We start from the raw sequence: 18,847 nt of genomic DNA on the forward strand, positions 1-18,847 counted from the left end.
ATATCCCATGCCAGGAGATCTGCACAGTTTACATGGAGGAAGTCAGTGGAGAGAGATTATACAGAACACAGCAATCATTAGGTGCATATACACTAAGATGCAGTTCCAGAGTACCAATCCCAGCTTCACATGTGGTCATAAAAGGTCTGTAGAGTTGTAAGAGATATTTACCAATTACCAGGGGAAAAAATCGTTTTGCGTTTTTGCAGGAGTCCGAGCACCCAAGATTACAGGTTTACTGTGCAACACAATAACCAAGTCACAAAACATATACCATAAACCAGAACCACATTAGGTATCTGGAGCACCAGAGGGCACAGGACTATGGACCACAGTTCTGACATGCTTATCACAGCACAAACCTATCCAAACTGGAAGAGAGAGACAGGATAAAGACCCAGGACAACACAAAATATAAGTGACAACCTGCAACCAAGATTACAGCTTCTGCTCAAGCCCTATCACTTGATAATTACTGATCACATTTACGCAATTGAAAGAAGCAATAAAACTTGCTTAGACAAGCTACTACAGCTGACCAGAATCAACAAGCTACAGTCAATTTTGAAAATGCTTTTCACCATGTATATGCTCCTACCTGTGAATTTGCCCATTCCTGTGTAGATAGTCTAAGCCCTCTAAAACTTCTTTAAGAATTGTTGCTATTATGGGTTCTTCAAGCACACCATTTTTGTGCTCTCCTCTGTTGACAATATACTTTATTATATCAAGCATTGAACCTGTATTACAGATCCAGGAGACAAAAAAAAAGCATATACAAAGCAGTATTATATCAGATTCCATAGAAAGCTGTAAGTCTTCATTCTTTCTATGCTACTGCAATTTAAATCTTTGCATGTATGTGTAAATGCATGTAACCAGCTCTTAAAATAAAGCGCACCACTAATCCATCTAAGTGAGATACAGAGCACTGCTTTTTGTCAAAAATACTGTAACACTTAATGATCCATTAGAAAGATCTGCTAATAGCTTGCAAAGCAACCACTAATTAAAAATTCAGGAGTGGCCCATATTTAAACAGACATGTACTGCAAAGGTCTTGGTTTATTACCCAGTTTAGATCATGGTTCATGTGTTCACGATATAAACATGCAGCTGCAAGATTGGAAGGAGACAAATGCAAACAAATTATAACATTCCCAGTGACACATAATTTGACATTGAACTTCAGTTATTATACACTTCAAGGCTTTTAATGGAAACATTTTGTTTTCATCCAAGCACTACTCTACAGCTCACAGTAAACTCCTGTCATGAATCACTTGTTTCTCTCATGCTTTATGCTTGCTTTTGCTTGAACTGACCAATTCAACCAACTGTGACACAAGTGCTATAAGCACTTCCCCTCCTTGTTTTCCAGCATCACGGTGAAGCAGCCTGCTGCCATCAAGACTAATCTTGAACAACATCGTGTAACAGCCAGGACCATCACATCTTATTCTCCGGCCTCTCTTTTCTAAACTACAAGCACATTAAGTTCAGCCTCCTTCTTCCTCTTCCAGAACTAAATAAGAATTTTATACCAGTAACTATCATCATAAAAAAATGCAATGAGTATTTGGTTAGCTTAAGCAATAAAAAGGATGTAATATGTGTAATACTTGGCCTAGGATGGATCTTGATTGAATAAGGAACAATGAGTAATACTCATTATGAAATCAGATATACATGCATTTTTATAAAAATACAGAGGATTCTAGAGAAACTCCATAAAAGATCACACTGGCAGAATTTACTTAATTCCAATCAGTTTTCCATACACAGCCTTAATAGAGAGCTTTGATAAATTAGTTCAGAATGAAAGTTAAATTCTATTTATATAACTACTGTATTTCAGTAATTCTTAGCCTATTTTATTCAGTTTTATTTTTTATTTTAAATTAAATTTATTTTATTTTTATTTTAAATTCTATTTTATTCAGTAATTCTTAGCCTGTCCTATGAATACAGATATATAAACTTTGTAAGCTTGCACATTCCCCCTTAACATGCCTACATCTTAAGGTTCATCCTATGTACTGTCTACCTCTCTTTCATTAGGTAGTTTAGATCAATGAACTCAAAGGTGGTATATTAGGAGAAAAAAAGTCCTACAATTGCCTTGCAGCTAAACAAGTAAAACCAGTAACTTACCCCCACTTAATAGCTTCATAACCAGCCACAGTTCATCCTTCACCACAAAAGATGTGTAATAGGTCACCACATTAGGGTGATTGCACTGACTCATTGCTTGAATTTCTTTCTGTAAGAAATACAAAGCCCAAAACAACAGAGCCAGCTATCAGTTTTGCTAATATAAAGTTTAATTTCCAAAGTGAAATACTATAACAGAACTAAAGTATGTACAGAGTATGCATCAAAGCATTAAAACATTTCAATTTACCTAAAGATCTGCATGCAAGAAAAAACATTATTGCTAAGAACATGAGGGAAGTTTGGCCATGAGATACAGGCATAGCTACATCACTTTGCTCCTGAGAACAGCAAAGAAATTACTGTTAAATTTTCAAATTCACAATAAGCAATGAAGAATGAGTAGTCTCCAAGAGCTGAAGGTGTGGGTACAGGCTGGACAACAAAATGCAAGGAAAGGTCAAAATTTAATGCATTTTCTGTTCAAAAGGGATATGAAGAGTAGAATGGGAATAGGTAGGAAAGGAGGAAGGAAGCCATCAAACAAAGGACACAGCACCACTGGCTCAGCTACTGTGGGAGAGACAGGTAGACACCAGAGCCACACAATTAAATAGAAATAGAGAAAAAGCAATATTACGGGCCAAAAGTCATAGGAAACAATTGACTAGAGGAACACACAGTCACCAACAGATGCACAACGTGGCACTACCAAGTAACAGCATCTATGACACACCACAGCTGTACACATTAAGAATGACTGTCTTGTATCTGTTAATTGAAGCAGAGTTCTTTTTCTATTCACTCTTCCACATAATTGTTCTGTAACACCTTTCCGGCCGCTCTCATTCTTCTGCCAATCCTTTACATAGGAGCATGAGGCCTCTTCTGTACCACAGGGTTTGGCCTCACACCAATTTAAGCTGCCCCAACACTACTTCTCCCTCTCTATCTCCAGCCACAGAGCCTTGATTCACTCCTGGTGCTAGAGGACATGCTCCTGGAGGTTCTAAAAAAACTCCTTCCTCCTCTTCCCTCCCCCTGAAAAGCAACTGTTTGAGGTGGACTGTGTTTCTCTCTGACTCAACAGCACTTGTGCAGGTCACACACTATGCGGGTCCCACTTAGGTTGATTAGAGCTGCCACAAATGCCATTTTCAACTTTAAACTTCATTTTAGCAATTGTTTGAAAGAGGTTTTTTGTTATTTGCAATGCACTCAAAATCACAGCTGGTTTCTAATAAAAAGTTAATTATATGTATTAAAGACTGGGATTTAATCTCATGGTGCTTGTAGGTGACTATTAAAGTCAGGCTGTAGTTTGACACACATTTCAGCTAGCTCTGCTGTCCAAAGTCCCCCTCCTCAGACAATTCCTGAACCCTGAAACACAGAAGGAAGAATGCCTGGATAATGAATCAATGAGCCTGAATAATAAGAGCAATTTGCAAGATTGCTCCCTGTCATCCCCCAGAAGACAGTAGGTGAAAGACAGAAGATAGACATGTGGAGTACATTTCCCTCTCCCAGAAGACATGTCATCTTAAACACAAGTCAAATTACTGCCTCGTGTTCTTAATTCAGCTACCCATTCCAGACCTAACTGTAACTTCCCCAGTCCTGGTTACTACTCCATTTCTTACACTGTTTTATTATTTTCCTATGCTGGTAATATAACAGTGACTCAAAAAGTTCAGCTGACACCACTGGGAAAAAACGCATCTCATCTATTTTTCTCAGACATTAATAATGCAGAAATGGAACTAATTGACTGAGATAAGCTTCACTATCTTTAACTGAAAAGTGCTTTGAATATTTTACCTCCCTGCATCAGCTCATGGGCAACAAATAAGCTACCACAGTAATCATTGCCAAAGGCACGTTGAGTCTCAGCTTTCATGATTTTTTTTCCAAAGAGTCTTTGCAAAACAAAAATAAACAAACAGAAAGCACCTCATGAGAGATAAGGGATGAAATTTTAGTCAGGAAAGAATTGATTAATTTCAGACCTGCAGTTGTAGAAAACTCCTATCACAAACAGAAGAGTAAGCCTCCACAGACTTCATCTATTTGGCTGTGGCCCATGACACGCACAGGTGAGAAAGAGAAGCATTCATTTAAAATGCACTGCCAGGGAAACAGCTTGCAGTAGAACATCCAGGAAAGCACGCTGGAGTCTTCTTCACATTTATGTCACCTCAGACATTCAACAGCAGCAAATAAATAACAGCAATTTAAGTCTCTCCCTCATCCCTTCTCTTCTCCCTGCCTTGCACTAGCACAGGCATTTGTGTGCTGCACCAGGCAATATGCCCAGGTTAAAAGCTAACCTCTTTCAGCCAGGTTATTCCTGATCCAGTTTCACTGAGCAGCTGCATAAAAATGTCTTTCAGCCCACGGGCAGGTGGGTGACACAGTTAATAAGGTACAGCGAGGCAGCTCCTTTCCGTGCTGAGCTGCAGCAGCCAGGCAGGTGCCAGGGCCGTGCGGGCCCGGGCCTCCCCCGCACAGCTCCTGCCTCCGAGGGCACTCACCGCAGAAACGCCAACAGCCTGGAAAATCCCTTCAACCAAACATACCACAGAGCTTCGGGAGTTCTGGGCTTGAGCTTTTGATTGTTCTAAAAAACTGGAGGTAAGAGAATGGGGAAGATACCCAGTCAGGACAGTACTAAGGTCAGGACGTTTTCCTTGGCTCAGGGGGTAAAGTTACACTAAAGTTACAATAGAGAGAACGCAGGACACTGCAGGAAACGGAGTATCGAATTTCAGGAGTTTGGCAGTTTGTGTAACCTCAGTAATATTTAAACTCCCTCCCACACTGCCTTTCTATTTTAATTGACACTGGCCCAAATCCTAAGTCTGCTTACATGGGCACCGGGCTTGATGCATTTCCACTTCTCTGAAGGCCACACAGCTGAGAATTTGTGAAGGGTGCCTGTGCACAGCATTCATAAGCACTCTGCACCATCATTTCAAAAAACAGCATGTTCAGAGAACAGACAGTTTTAGAACATTCCTGTGCCAACAAAAACTGTTTCATCAGAAAAATAAGTGATTAAAAACTGATTAAACTCAACATTTTTAGACTCAAATTCTGCCAAAAAAACACAAGAACATTCTAAGTACTATCAACTGAAATGAAAATGTTAGTACAGTTGTAACAAGAGTTTTGAAGGTCAATTATGCCTTTTTCAAAAAAAAAAAAAAAATTTTTTTAAGAACTGAGTAATACTGAACCTCATGAAAAAAAGTTAATTCTGTATGTGTACGCATGCACATATGTGTACACGCTTCTATAACTCTCCTAACCAGGAACCAGGAAAATCCCAATTCATGTTCAGATCAAAACAGATCAACAAATTAAAGAAACAAGAAATCTGAGCACAGAAAAGTAGAAATTGACTTATGTTATAAAACAAAAAAAGATGGTATGGACAGTTGTCTTTGTACCAAAAGAAAGCAATATAGGACCAAAAATTCAAGACCTACTACCTAATTTGACAGACAGTGGTGACATGTCAACAGTAAAGACACTCAAGCATTTGGCAAGGTAACTTTTTACAAGCTCATAACTAACTGCAATCATTTCTCCAGACCACAAGAATTTCTCTTGCAGATTTCTGGTATTTTTTTCTGGTTTTGCTTGTTTGCTTGTAACATTTTAATTCTTAATTCCCAGTATTAGTTCAAATTCTAACCAAAAATTTCCAATTCTGACCAATTTATCTTACAATTAGTAGTAATTATCTTTTTATAGAAATGTTCTTTGGGGACTGTAGCTGTTAATATATCATGCACAGCATCTCACCTTGGGCTTAAAGACAGTTCAGAATTTATCTTTTGAGTTTTCAGTTGACAGAATTCTCACTACCTCAGAAGTAACTTCCACTACCACAATCCTGGTAAAAAGCACAACAATGTTGCATACAAGCGGTCACATAAACCGAAGGCGAATGCCATCAATCACCAGGGGAAGAGCATTTTGGGTCCTCCACTGTAAAAAAGCCATTTTATCTGAAGAAACTGGACGGACCATACCCTCTGTATCAAATTCAAGATATCTTTTGCACTGGCAATTCCCTGCTGAGGAGATCATTTCCTTCAGAGGCAGGAATTTCTGCATTAGAAAAAGCCCACAGTCTCTAGGCTGTAGTATAACCTGTGGAACAGAAGAGAGTGTTCTCACTTTTAGAATGGTTTTGTGTCCTTCAAATCTTGTTATGCTGCCTATATATAAACACACATCAGTCTTACAAGCACCTATCTAGGAGCATTAGAAAGCAATAGGTTTTGTGTTTCAATAGTTCTTTGTGAATTTTCTGGATTGCCATAACCAGTGCAGAGGAAAAACTCTTGCAGTTCCTTTACAAATGGCTTCTTACAGGTCCCTTTCTTCTCTGATCAGTGGCCCAAACAAATAAAACCCTTCAAACATTCTTGTTATTGCCTATCCCATAAATGCATGTTACTAGCTTTAACAAGAGTTTCCTTGTGTAGATGGCAGTGTAGCCATTCCTCCTTTTCTCCTTAAAAGTTATCATTATGAAATGATCCAGCATGTTTCAGTGCTTTAGACATTTTAAGGAGACCTACTAAATTTTTTCTTCATATTTTTAATCAGTGTTTAACCAAAGTAAAATGTATCTTTCCTCAGTATTAAAACAGACAACCAGGCAGTAATCGCTTAAAAACTGAGCTTCCAGAAAACAAGAGTTTAGGGTCTTCCCACAGTTATCCCAAGTTGATTATCCCAAGATTAAAGTTTGCATATGTCATTTTTGTGACATGAAAAAATATGCATTAAAAAAATATATCTTTAGGGAATGGTGTAAGTCTTTCAGATTATTATGAAATCCTTCTCCCATATCCTGCATAAAATTCTACCCTCACTCTTGGACCAAGCAAAAAACAAAGTCAAAACAGAAAGAAAGTCTCCATGTAACATATTGCCCCTTTATTTACTTACAAGTAATTCATCCATACTGGTTTGGCATTTTTCTAAGTTGATCCTCTTTATTGCTACACGTTCTTGCCTGGGTTTGCAGAGTGCTGCCTGGACAACTGCTGTAGCACCGCTACCTGAAAAAGGGCAGAAAAGGAACAGTCTGAGAGATCAACAGAGTTCAACAGATGAGTTAAACCATGACCAGCATGAGACGCCCATACTGACAAAGAACTTCAAAGCTGCTGTTTATCCTTTTTCAGGGCTTTCCCCACATGCATACGTTTCCACTAGCAAGACATCTTTCATACCTTTCAGATGGAAAAGAAAAATCTGAAAGTTTCTTTTCCATACATCACAAAAAATTCCAAAGCCAGTGATTTCAAATGGTGTGCTCATTTATCAATACATAACCATCACCTCAATGCATTTCATAGTTCATTACACTTTTGTCTTTGGATACATCTGTTTTAATCAAGAACATGACCTGCACAGTTGATACATGGAGGGGTGGATACTGAGCTTTATCAATTGTTAGTTTTTCTGTTCTTTTAGGTCAGTCCCTGTTTAACCAGGTTTTTTGTTCCCCTATCCAATGAACAGAAAAAAAATAGTAAACTGTACATGCCAAATCTTCTACAGTTCCACCAGTGTTCGTGCTCATTCATCATGACTGGAGTAACACCCTACAAGGAGCATGCTGATCCTTGTGAAGAGCACAGGAGGCACAAGTACCACACCAACAGTGAGAAGATGCAGGTTACTGAATAGCCCAGCAGAGAAAGTCACTCATGTTTACTTGGCATGCAAATGACAGTCACACAACTACTGTGATAACAAAACTCAGGGGAACTGAACAAATGTGGGGGAAAGAAATAGAATAATTTTCTCCAGAATGCTTTATTTGTGAACCACAGGAGTAAAAGGCATTGTTGCTTCTTTTATCAGGCACCCACTGGCATTGACCCAGTCAGTATTGCCTCACTAAATTAATGAAATGATTGCAAGTAATATTCAGAAGGAGTTTTGCTCAAGTTGCACATCTTGCTGCCACATCAAATATAGCAATGTGTGCTTCCTCAAATAATTACATTGTGCTCATCCATGCAGAAATCTAAAAGCTCCCAACAAGCTTCACCCGTAATTCTAAATATTTCAATATAAATTATGGTAAGTCATTTGAGCAACATGTTATATTGTCCTGCTTACAAACTATGTTCTATTTATTTGGCATGTCCTAGATGAACACAAATTGTGAACAAAAAGCCTTTTGTTGTCAAGCTCCACAAACGTGGATTCAGTTACCAGCCGACTTAAGAACAATTGAGAGCTTTTCCCTCTGCTCATCTGAAAACAGCACCAACAATACTTCATGACTGAAAGTTATTGTACATGTTTTAATTGCTATTTGCTTAGCTATTTTCATGTATTGTTGGTTCACATGATGTTTTCACTCAAATCACAAAGCTTTTTAACTGTGTATGAATTTTGTGTCAAAATTCTGAGCTCATCTTTAAAAAAAAAGTTTCTTTAAAAAAACAGGACTAACTAGTCATGTTTCTGCAGGATGTGGTCACAGACAAATATTGACATGTCCTGTTCTGTCTGCTTACAGAACAAAGCCTTTTAAAATTCCAATAATGTAGGTAATAAAAGAGTTAAGAGATTTTAAAAATTATACAAGACATCCCATGGAAGAAACCACCAAGTCAGCACAATTCAGCTAAGGTAAGACTCATATATATCACTTTAATGAATTCGTCATTCAGTAGATATCAAGAAACAAATCCTGTCATTACTTTGACTACACAAACATACATTGAAACAGGAGAAAGAATATTTTTAGCTATTTAGAGTATTTAGCTATTAAGTATTCAGGAAAAAAGACCAAGATTTTCCTGATGTATCTTTTTCATCTATGCCAGTAGTTTTATCTACTTGTAGAAAACAACCAAGATCTTTACTTTTAAAATAGATTTCTATACAAAAGCCTCAAAAAAGACAAAAAGAACAAGCACACAGAGAATTTATTCACCCAACACCAGGATAAAATCTTAACTACTTCCTCAAGTTAAATGACAGCAAGCAACACTTCAAAACATTTGGAAAAATTAAACTACAAAAAAAAAGTATATTTTTCTCTGTTTTCTTCTCTGACAGAGATGACTTGCAATGGAATGTTCTTCACCACATTACTAAGATGTGCTGACAATGCAAAAAGCTTTTTAGGTTTGGAATAAAGCCAATATACCTAGTTGCTTCTTTCTACAGCTTTTCTAATTCTCTACACAATACACTAGTTGGACAGTAAAGTCAGTATGTGCAGCCTTCTCAGCTGGACCTACATACCTATAAAACCTGTCTGAAAAGGCAGTTTCACATACTGAAGCAGGAGCCAGACACTGAGTAGCTATATGCCTCCTTCCTCTGAAAGATGTTCTCTTCCTTCTCTGGTTCACAAGGTGAACAAGCAGGGACAGAGATAAGAAAAACCTGCAGCTTTCACATCTGGTCAAAAGACTCCTTTTGTCTCCTTTTGTCCTACTAAACAAGGAGAAGTGTGAAGTGTTCCATAGGAGCAGCTATTAGAGACCAGACTACCTAAATAAGCATTTCAGTTGAGAGGTAACAGAATACAGAAGTAATGCATTATCATACGGTGAAACTAAATTGTCACAAGCAACCATTTAGCACAACAAATTAGGATCACAGAAAATAATTGCAGAGAATAGATTACAGTCAACCATTCCTTGTCAGAAGGTAGGGCTTCTTCAGATACATTGAGCCTTGCAAGTCTTCCAAAACCCTCACAGCAGACAATGCTAACTACAACATAACCAAAACATGGACTGGTTTAACACCCAGTCTCTGTTTGGGAGACTGATATAGTATAATGAAAGCTCAGGTTGCATAAACCATGAAGCCTTTACATCCAGTTGTCACCTGCAGAACAAAACAAAAGGATTACCCATAGTCAGACTCAAAAAAAAAAAAAAACCAGCTTTGTAAGAACAATGGGGTTTTTCCACTACTGGAAAAGTCATTCTGCTACAGACAAGTTCTCTTTGTCAATTTCAAAAGTTAGCAGTGAACAATGCAATTTCAGACCACATCAAGATACCTACTACTCCCATTTCAAAACAGACAACAGGTCAGAGTTTCATCTTGTCCTGGTGTTTTTGCTGCCATCCTCTCTAGTGTAAGCGTGCCCTTATAGCCAACCTGTCCCTTCATGCACTCCCTACCACCCTGTCCTCAATGCAACAGAGTCATTAGAATTGCTTTCAACCACCTGGGTTCACACAATAGTAACCATCTCAAGAGCTACTACATATGGCCATACTTCACCTCTTCTGAAAGGATGTAACCTAAAAGCAGTTTTCTGCATTCCACTTTGCATATACTTCACAGAGAGCATATAAAAACTTCACAAATATTTATCTGGGATTTAAGCTTACCTGGACAAGTTCCTTCAAGTTCAAGTTCCTTCCTAAATTTGACATAAAGGTATTTTTTCCTCTCCCTTTTTTTTTTAAACATTAATTTAACCCTTGCAGAACCTGACTCAACAAAGAGAAGAAGGATATTTGACATTAACCTTTTAGTTTTAACTGCTCTCCACTAGTCAAGTCTCAAAAAGACAGTGAGGTGAGATGGCTGGACCATATCACTGGCATATTGCATATGCCCACATCCTTCATACAAGGATGTGACACCTCATCTATTCCATTATTGATAAAAGTCTGATACTTTCCACTTCTCATGGCACAGTAACTGTATTCAAAATAGATCACAAACATTTCTTTTCAATTTTCTTCTTCTCCTTAAAAACAAAAGCCCATTAGCCCATTATGACTCATCAAGACTCTCTTTTAGTGGCTCAGTGTTAGTCTCTACAGTATTTCAGCAAAAACCTCTTTTAAAGATCTCTGAAGTTTAGGCCACTCTAACAAAAAGACCTTCCCCAATACTACACTGGTTCTAATTTCTGAAGAGGAGGATGAAACTTATTGATAATGGTAAGTTTTCTTGTTGACTAGGTATCTGAAGGGCTAGAGAACAGCTGCAATTGGCGAAGACTAAATATCTTATTTCAGAACCTAAAAAGTCTTATATACCAGCCTATGCCTCCTGCATTTTTGTACACGTCTTCTGCTCTCCCAGCCTACATAAACCACCTACCAGTATTTAATCTCCCATGACATCCTAGTTCTGAAGAAGAGTTAAATGTAACTCCTACACCGTGTAACTGCAGGATTCCTTTTGCACGGAGCAGAATGCATTTGCGCACAAAAACTGTGCACAAATCTAGGATCAGGTTCCTACTCATGAATACATGTGGAGTTTTTTAATGTAATATACAAAGCATCAGTATTTATACACAAGCTTGGAAAGCTGTGCTGTATGTTGCATGCAATATTGTGTAGCATATTTCCAGCATTACTAAATGTGTTAGGAAACCAATCAGCCCTTCAAAATATTCCACAGCAGCACTGGGCTAAACTAGTCTCTTCAGTTTTGGAAGAATTAATTCTGTTGGTGGCAAAGCAATACTTTTGGTTAACAAACAGAGAACAAAGAATTCCTTTCGGTTTCTAGATTTTATCCCACAATATTCTAGACAACTTTCAATATTACTTACTTTCTTTCATATTCCACTGATCAAAATAAGTTATAAATCAGCCAGGTAAAGCTTACACCTCCATACTGAACTCTAAATCTTTCTGAAATTTAGCTTCTTGACAAAAAATGAGTCATTATTTCCCTTTACATCTTCACATGACAAATACTTGAGTTCTTAAGAACCTCACAATAATCACGTAAGTACAATTTACTAACAATTCCTGCCCACTTTTGTTCTGAATTCATGCTGGGATCAAATCTCTCTCCTTATAGCTCACTTGGATACTACTTTGCTTATCCTAGCAATTATGACATAATTCACTTAAATACACTAAGTGTTACATGAAATCAATGCCCACACATAGAACTGCTACTTCTGCATTTTCAACATTCAACGATTGATCTCTTTAATTCCTCAATTAATTTGTTTTGCAGTTGGACATTTAAAAGCATCACTGTTACAGCTACAGAACCACTAGGTTATTCAATTGTTGTATTTACCTTTTTGTGGGAAATTAGCTTACACAAAATCTGAGATCCAGCTTATCCCATACTACTTTTTAAAAGCCCACTGCATAAACAATCCAGAAAAACCTATCCAAATATGCTATACAGATATCTCAGTGATTGTAGAGAAGTCATAAATAGCCTAAATGTTGATGTCAAAAATGATTATGCATTATAGAAAAGTTCTATGCAAGTGTTAGGACAATCTGTGCTAAGGCTAAGATAAAGCAAGTTTCAGCATTAACCAGATATCATATTCTCCATACAGAAGGAAAAAGGCAGGGGGATTCACAATCAGCAATAAACCCCACATGCATGAAAAACAAACATAGGAGAAAAATACCTAGCTTTTTGAGATAGTCTCTTTATTTTCTCACTAAAATCGTAGAAGAACTGGTTATAACAGATGTTTTGCACAGATAAATTACAAAAAATATTTTGAGGTTTGCTGTGATATAGATCCCTGTCAAATCTGCAGAACAAAATAAAATTTTCTCCAAAAGCACATAAAATAGAACTACTTTCTTGAACACAGAGGGCTGTAGGTAGCATCAGAGTACAGCAAATAAGTGTCAATCACAAGCTAATTAAGGAAATATGACATATCGGAACTGTACAAGAAAGTAGAGAAGCTCTACCAATGATCTGGAAAATGCAAGTCTTACTTCCCTCCATCAGAGAGCTCAGACACACTGTATTGCAGGATCTCTTCTGAAACATCTTTCTTATCTGAAGAATAATCAGCTATCACCACCAGCCATGGTTAAAAAATTTTAGAGTTCTATTGTCACTGACAAAGGTATTTAAGAAATCTGTGGCTATAAAGTGAAACCAAGTATATTTAGATCTGACATAGGTTTTTCCAATAGTGACTGTGTTCAGCTTTAAAATGAAATATCAGCCCAAGTGATGGCTTTTTGCTTTCAGACATTTTCTTGTTAAGGAGACTTCTGCCTAGAGCCATACAGAGGTCAGCACCTGTCAGCTTGATACAATGCCATCAACACATTAAGATTAGACTGAAACATCCAAGGATGACCATTAACTATGTTTGGGGCATTCAAGTAAACCTGTCATGGAAATGTCAGCATCACAGCTGATAAGGAAAACCTAAACAAAAGCAGTCCACTATCAGTGGGTGTTATTTTCTCCCTGACTTGTCCTTTAAAATTGGTGAGTCATCTAAATAAAGCTGAAAGGGAACTGTCTAGGGAAACCCCCTATTATAAACATTACTCAAGATTAAATTCCTTTTGCTCTGGTCCACATCTCAAATATCTTCATAAGAAGTTTTATTTATAGGTGAGAAATGTCTATATTTAAAAAATCCATAATCCACAAGACTTTAGAATTATCAGAACTGGAATTTGCCTTGTGGAAATGTCAGGATAAGACTGGTGTGACCCACAGGCCCTGCTCCTAACCCTTTGTAAAGCAGTTGGCATAACTAATGCCACTTTATAAGGCAAGCAGGAATTCTCTGTGACTGAGCAGGTCACATATTCATTCCTTTCCCCATATTCTCAGGCACTGAAGGAAGGTCTTGTGAACCAAGCAGACAAACCAAATTGATTTCTCCTTCTTCTCCCTCCCAGCTTCAAGATTCCTGGGAATCACTGTGATTAGTCCTTTCTGTACCAGCACTGAACATCCCAGGTTCCAGTGCTGGTGACGAACTCGTCACTGGGAAGTACAACAACATAGGGAAGACTACAACTGCCCATAACATCAAGCACTTACAAGTCCCGAGTAAGGAACTTAGACACAAGCTGCTGGTGGAGAGTGAGACCTAGGACCCTTGTGGCCAGAGATGCTTCCATCATCTGCTACCTCTGAGGACTAACTCGTATCTTCCATATGATTTTCCAGTCTAGATTCTGATTGTTATATTGACACATAAAACAATGCATTGGGTTTTGACCTGATCTGCAGAGAGCTCCAGTGATTGAAAACAGTCACCTAAGTTATATTATAAATTCTAAGATACTTAGTTGATAAGAAATCATAAGTTAGGATGTAGTCAATAAGAAATCTTCAGTTGTCATATTATAAGTTCTCTATTATGCTACATATAAATTGTTCTAATCAGATTCTGTTTGTAGAAATCCTGTGCCATTCTAGTCATAATTTCTGTATTATAGCAAACATAATATCTGGTTAAGAAAATAAAGCTTAAATTTTAATTACATTTTGGTAAATCGGCAAAATTATTCTGCTTACATATGCTAAAAAAGAAGGGTATGGGGGGAACAACCAATACACAGAAACTATTTAATAAATTTAACTGAACCTAAACCAAACTAGTAAATTAGCTAAAAATATTTAGTTCTGATCCCAAAAACACTGAATCCCTCGTAAAATATGCTGCTTAAAACATGTAATACATGAATGGGCAGCAAATATGAAATGCAAATAAAGTATCTCTGCTCCAGTTTGCAGAACTTATGCTTTCCTCAGAAGTTCCATGGCTTTTAGGTCTGCTTGAGGTGTCTTAGAACCACTTTATACACCTAGTCTGCTCATACTCCCTTCACTATCATGTTTCCAAAGCTGTGATTATGAAGTAAAATAAAGGATAGCATTTTAAGAGCTTAATGAACTAAAGGGTGCGAAACTGAACTGAGCAGTGAAAAGTCTGAAATGATCTCTCCTCTCAATCACATTATTTTCCATATGAACTGCCATATTAAAAAGAAAAAAGTGAAACGTTATGTGTAAGAGCAAAATGAACTATGCTCTGTTTCAATACTAATTTTACTGCAATTTACAGCATTTGCAGAGCAGGAATTAGGAATTCAGTACCACCAAGAAACAACATGTATCACATCACACAGCAAAGAGGGTGTTTAGCTGTACTCACCTAATGAATACCTAAAATGCCTTCACTTTCATATCACCATATAAAGGTAACTTGTGAATTCACCAAACTTAAGGATTAGAAAACACACATGCCATTGAACAATGAGTAACATTACATGTAACAGTTCATTATTTGAAGAGATTTGAAAGAATACTTTTCTTTGGGCATAATGAAAAAAAACTAGCTGTAAACCAGCTCAAAGGACAGGGAGGGGAAGAAGAGCACTGAGGCACATGAGGCCTTCTCCCATTGTGGATAAACTGGAAAAATTAAGGAAATTTTTTTTTTTTTTACAAAAATGTTGTTTTGTAATCACACCTACCCTGGCTTCCTTCAAAATGAAAAAGAATGCAACTTCACTCACACTTCAAAATTATTAGGGAAGAAGAAACAAAAAGTAGCAGCCAAAGAGCAGCTCTTTGGCCCACGCTGCCACTGCTCCTGGGCACAGACGTGCTTCACGGCCGCCCGGCACGCTGCAGGCAGGAGGCAGCTCCTGATGGACACACCATGCTGGGGCTGCCTTGGAATAAGGACAAATGTGGGTGTACAGTACTCCACACAAATGTATCCAACAGATCCATATTCATTCTGCATTTTCCCAACAAAGTGCATGAAAAAGAGCAAAGGCTACAACTTGATTAAGAATTTATAGGTTTTATCTGCCATGCTATTACCCATTCATCCTCACTTGAAAAGAAACATGGATTCTGATAATTTAGTTCTCCCTGCTGTTTCATCATCAATATAGAAACTATTATTCAATATGCATACAACTCTAAAAATCTGGAAGGCAAAACCCACAATGAAAATGTCTCTGTATAACTATGAGAGAACTTGGCGTCTGGTATTCACTGTGGAACCACAAGTTACTTTACTAGGCTACCATCAAAACTCCACAGAACTCCCTTATAAAAATAGGGCAAATTGAGATTTGCTATGCTGTGTCAGGTCTCCTGCCTAGAAAAAAGCTGTTAAAAAAGAATTACTATTCATTTCTGAAGTAGCACTATAAACAAATTCTGGTGTTGATTTAGTCAGCATATTTTATTGTTTCTCATTTAGTTTGAAAGTAAACACTTGGAACAATTCTAATACCATGAATGCAGTATTTTCCAAGTATTCCGGATGTCACCACATAGTGCATCATTCTCTTCCGAGAATGAAAAACAGCAATCTACCAAAACAAAGGCATTATTGCTACTGTAGTGTCATAAAGATCTCTAATTAATACAGCAGTTTTGAGCTACAAATCTTCAGCTAGTTCACCCCAAAAAATGTGCCTCCTAGAATTTGAGTCTTCTGTGACCACACACTACAAGCAGAAAACTTACCTATTTCTCAAATATTGCTTCTCATGAAACAATGGAGGAGTTGGAGCAATATTAATACTATCATATCATTAAATTTTCATTAGGCGATTCTAATATAATTCTAATGAGGTTCCTATTATTAGTCTGAAGTGGCTTAGAGTCTGGAAGCACAAGACACTAAGAGGAATAAATTATAAGCTTAAATTCAGTCCCTGTAATAAAATGTCTTCAAAGCAAGAAAGTGAGAAGGAAAATGCAACTTCATAATTAAATGGCTATGCTTCTGAGTCCAAATATGTTGCTTCTCAGAATTCTAAAGCAATAGCTCAAGTTTATGCTCTTGTTCCTATTAGTCCTAAAAGACAGAAACCACAATTAACAAATACACAGTATTTTTCTGGTAGGTTAAATTAACTATTTTTGTACCAGTACCCTGAACCAGGTATACTTGGCACACATACAATATGGATCTTGAATTTCAAGACCTTTAAGTACACAATTCTTCTGAAAGGATGATTAGGAACATAAAAAAGCTCCAAATTTTCAGTCTGCTTCCAATTCTAATTTCTCTAAGTGCAGAAGCATAGCTCAAAAGCTATGTAATGATTATGTTACATCAGCCTATAGAACATTCTCAAGTTTCATCCATATTTAACTTACAATCAAAATACCTCAGAGGAATAATTAGGCTAATAACATAATTCAGAAATTGTTATTTGTAAAGACAAAGGATTAATGGAGACAGCTAATTTATCATAATGAAGTTTCATTTCTTGTAAGGAAAAATAAATGTTTTAGAGAGAATTCTTTCCTCAAGACTTTTTCACCATACCAGTCTCACCTCATTCCACCTGATAATGTTCTTATATTTCTGCTGAATGATAATGTTCTTACACTCACAAGCTTCAACCATGAAACCCTTGTGCACATCCAAAGACCTTCAAACTTAGTAAGAAACGGTGAAAACTAGTAGAGCTGTAAGGATTTCATCCCACTAGAATGGTTGTGCTGTGAAAAGGCAGAAATAAGGAAAAATCCACTCATTCAATACAGCTCATTCTTTATTTACACAGGGTAAGAAGTGTCAACATACATTATGTATGATTTTTTGGGGGTGGGGGGAAACTCACTTTTAATTTTGGGCACCAGAAAATGTCCTAGTGACATATTTGTTTTCCAAGTGCTTCAAGCATAGCGCTCCTCTGCAACCCAGCAGTATCCCAGTGACTTCAGCAAACGCAAGAAGTTAACAAGAGTAGCTAACCTGATTGTTAGGGCCCATTCTTTAAACACTGAAAATTACTATTATTACTGGGGGGAAAAAAGCCTCTATCAACTGCTGCCTTACAGTGCCAAATTATTTTGGAAGGTCAAATGGGGGAAGAGAAAGAGAGCACCAAGGCAGTGCACATAAGAATTAAATATGACCTAGACAAGTAGCCACTATATGAGCCATCCACATCTCCTTTGCATGGAGAGCTGTTTTTTCCCCTCAAGCCAATCAGAACAGATGTGGTTTTGTTTCCAGTTAACAAAGAAAAGCTCCATTTGACAAACAGATTCTGGAAAAAAAAAAATAACTGATCTAGGACCTATGAGAAAGTGATTCTTCACTAAAAGAAAAAAAGTAAAGCCGTTTTTAAGTTGTTTCAGGACAACATCTATCCCGATCTAAAATAGCTCTGCCAGATCTGAACTTGGCCCCTGCCATCAAAGCACAGTGCTGGTTACAGGAAGTAGTTCTACTCTGAAGATGCAAAGCCTTGCTGTTGTAACACTTAGCAAGGGGCAAAATCATGCAATTTCTTTAAATTTCTACACACTCACCAGTAGAGCAGCTCCTCTTCTAACACTCAAGCAAATCCTGTGGAGCCAGGACTTTGCAGGTTCCAGAGGTATTGGGCCTTAACTGTAAGAAGAACTTGGAGGGAAGGGAAAGAGAAAGCGTAGGGAGAAGAGAGCAACCGATAGGGAAGTAGGCAGATCAGAAGAGCAGGAAAGCATATTTCTATAAATTATCATGACACAGCACCAGCCAACTGCCCGATGTGTTGATCTATGTTCCTTTACCCTTAAAGGTAACTTTAAAACAAGGTTAATACCCTGGTTACTTCCAATCAGGAGAAACCCAAAGGAAGCAATTTTTTTCTGTTTTTTTTTTTTTTTTAACAATTTACATTAATTTTGTTTTAAAATTCACTAGATTATATAAAAAAAGTCCGAACATTGACTAACTTAAAGTTTTACTTCTATTGAACCAATGAAAACTACAGCTATGTACAGCCATGTCTCCAATCTCGGTATTTCTATTGCACTTCCATTCAAAAAACAAAAGAGCCAAGACAGGTCCCTTTCCCAACACTACCATGTGGAGACAAAGCAAATCATTAACAACTTTGAGCTCTGCACAGCCTCATTAGCAGCACAGCACTGTGAATGTTCCACA

The 18,847-nt window shown here is 37.4% G+C and overlaps 1 protein-coding gene across 11 annotated transcripts in view; it reads right to left on the reverse strand.

Annotated features, from left to right (window-relative positions):
• Window positions 1-18,847, reverse strand: part of STK39 (serine/threonine kinase 39) — an 82,281-nt gene that overhangs the window by 57,427 nt on the left and 6,007 nt on the right. For 7 of the 11 annotated variants that reach the window (XM_068195766.1, XM_068195768.1, XM_068195772.1 and 4 more), the window contains exons 2-4: window positions 7,123-7,235; window positions 2,155-2,263; window positions 599-740 (exon numbers count right to left, since the gene is read on the reverse strand). In XM_068195766.1, coding sequence (XP_068051867.1) covers window positions 599-740; window positions 2,155-2,263; window positions 7,123-7,235 — 364 coding nt within the window. Of the gene's footprint in view, window positions 1-598; window positions 741-2,154; window positions 2,264-2,404; window positions 2,478-4,484; window positions 4,637-6,194; window positions 6,316-7,122; window positions 7,236-18,847 lie in introns of those variants that run through there. The other 4 variants (XM_068195769.1, XM_068195776.1, XM_068195773.1 and 1 more) reach the window with 4 other exon arrangements.

This window comes from Anomalospiza imberbis, chromosome 7 (assembly GCF_031753505.1).
Source record: "Anomalospiza imberbis isolate Cuckoo-Finch-1a 21T00152 chromosome 7, ASM3175350v1, whole genome shotgun sequence".
Classification (NCBI taxonomy): Eukaryota; Metazoa; Chordata; class Aves; order Passeriformes; family Viduidae; genus Anomalospiza; species Anomalospiza imberbis.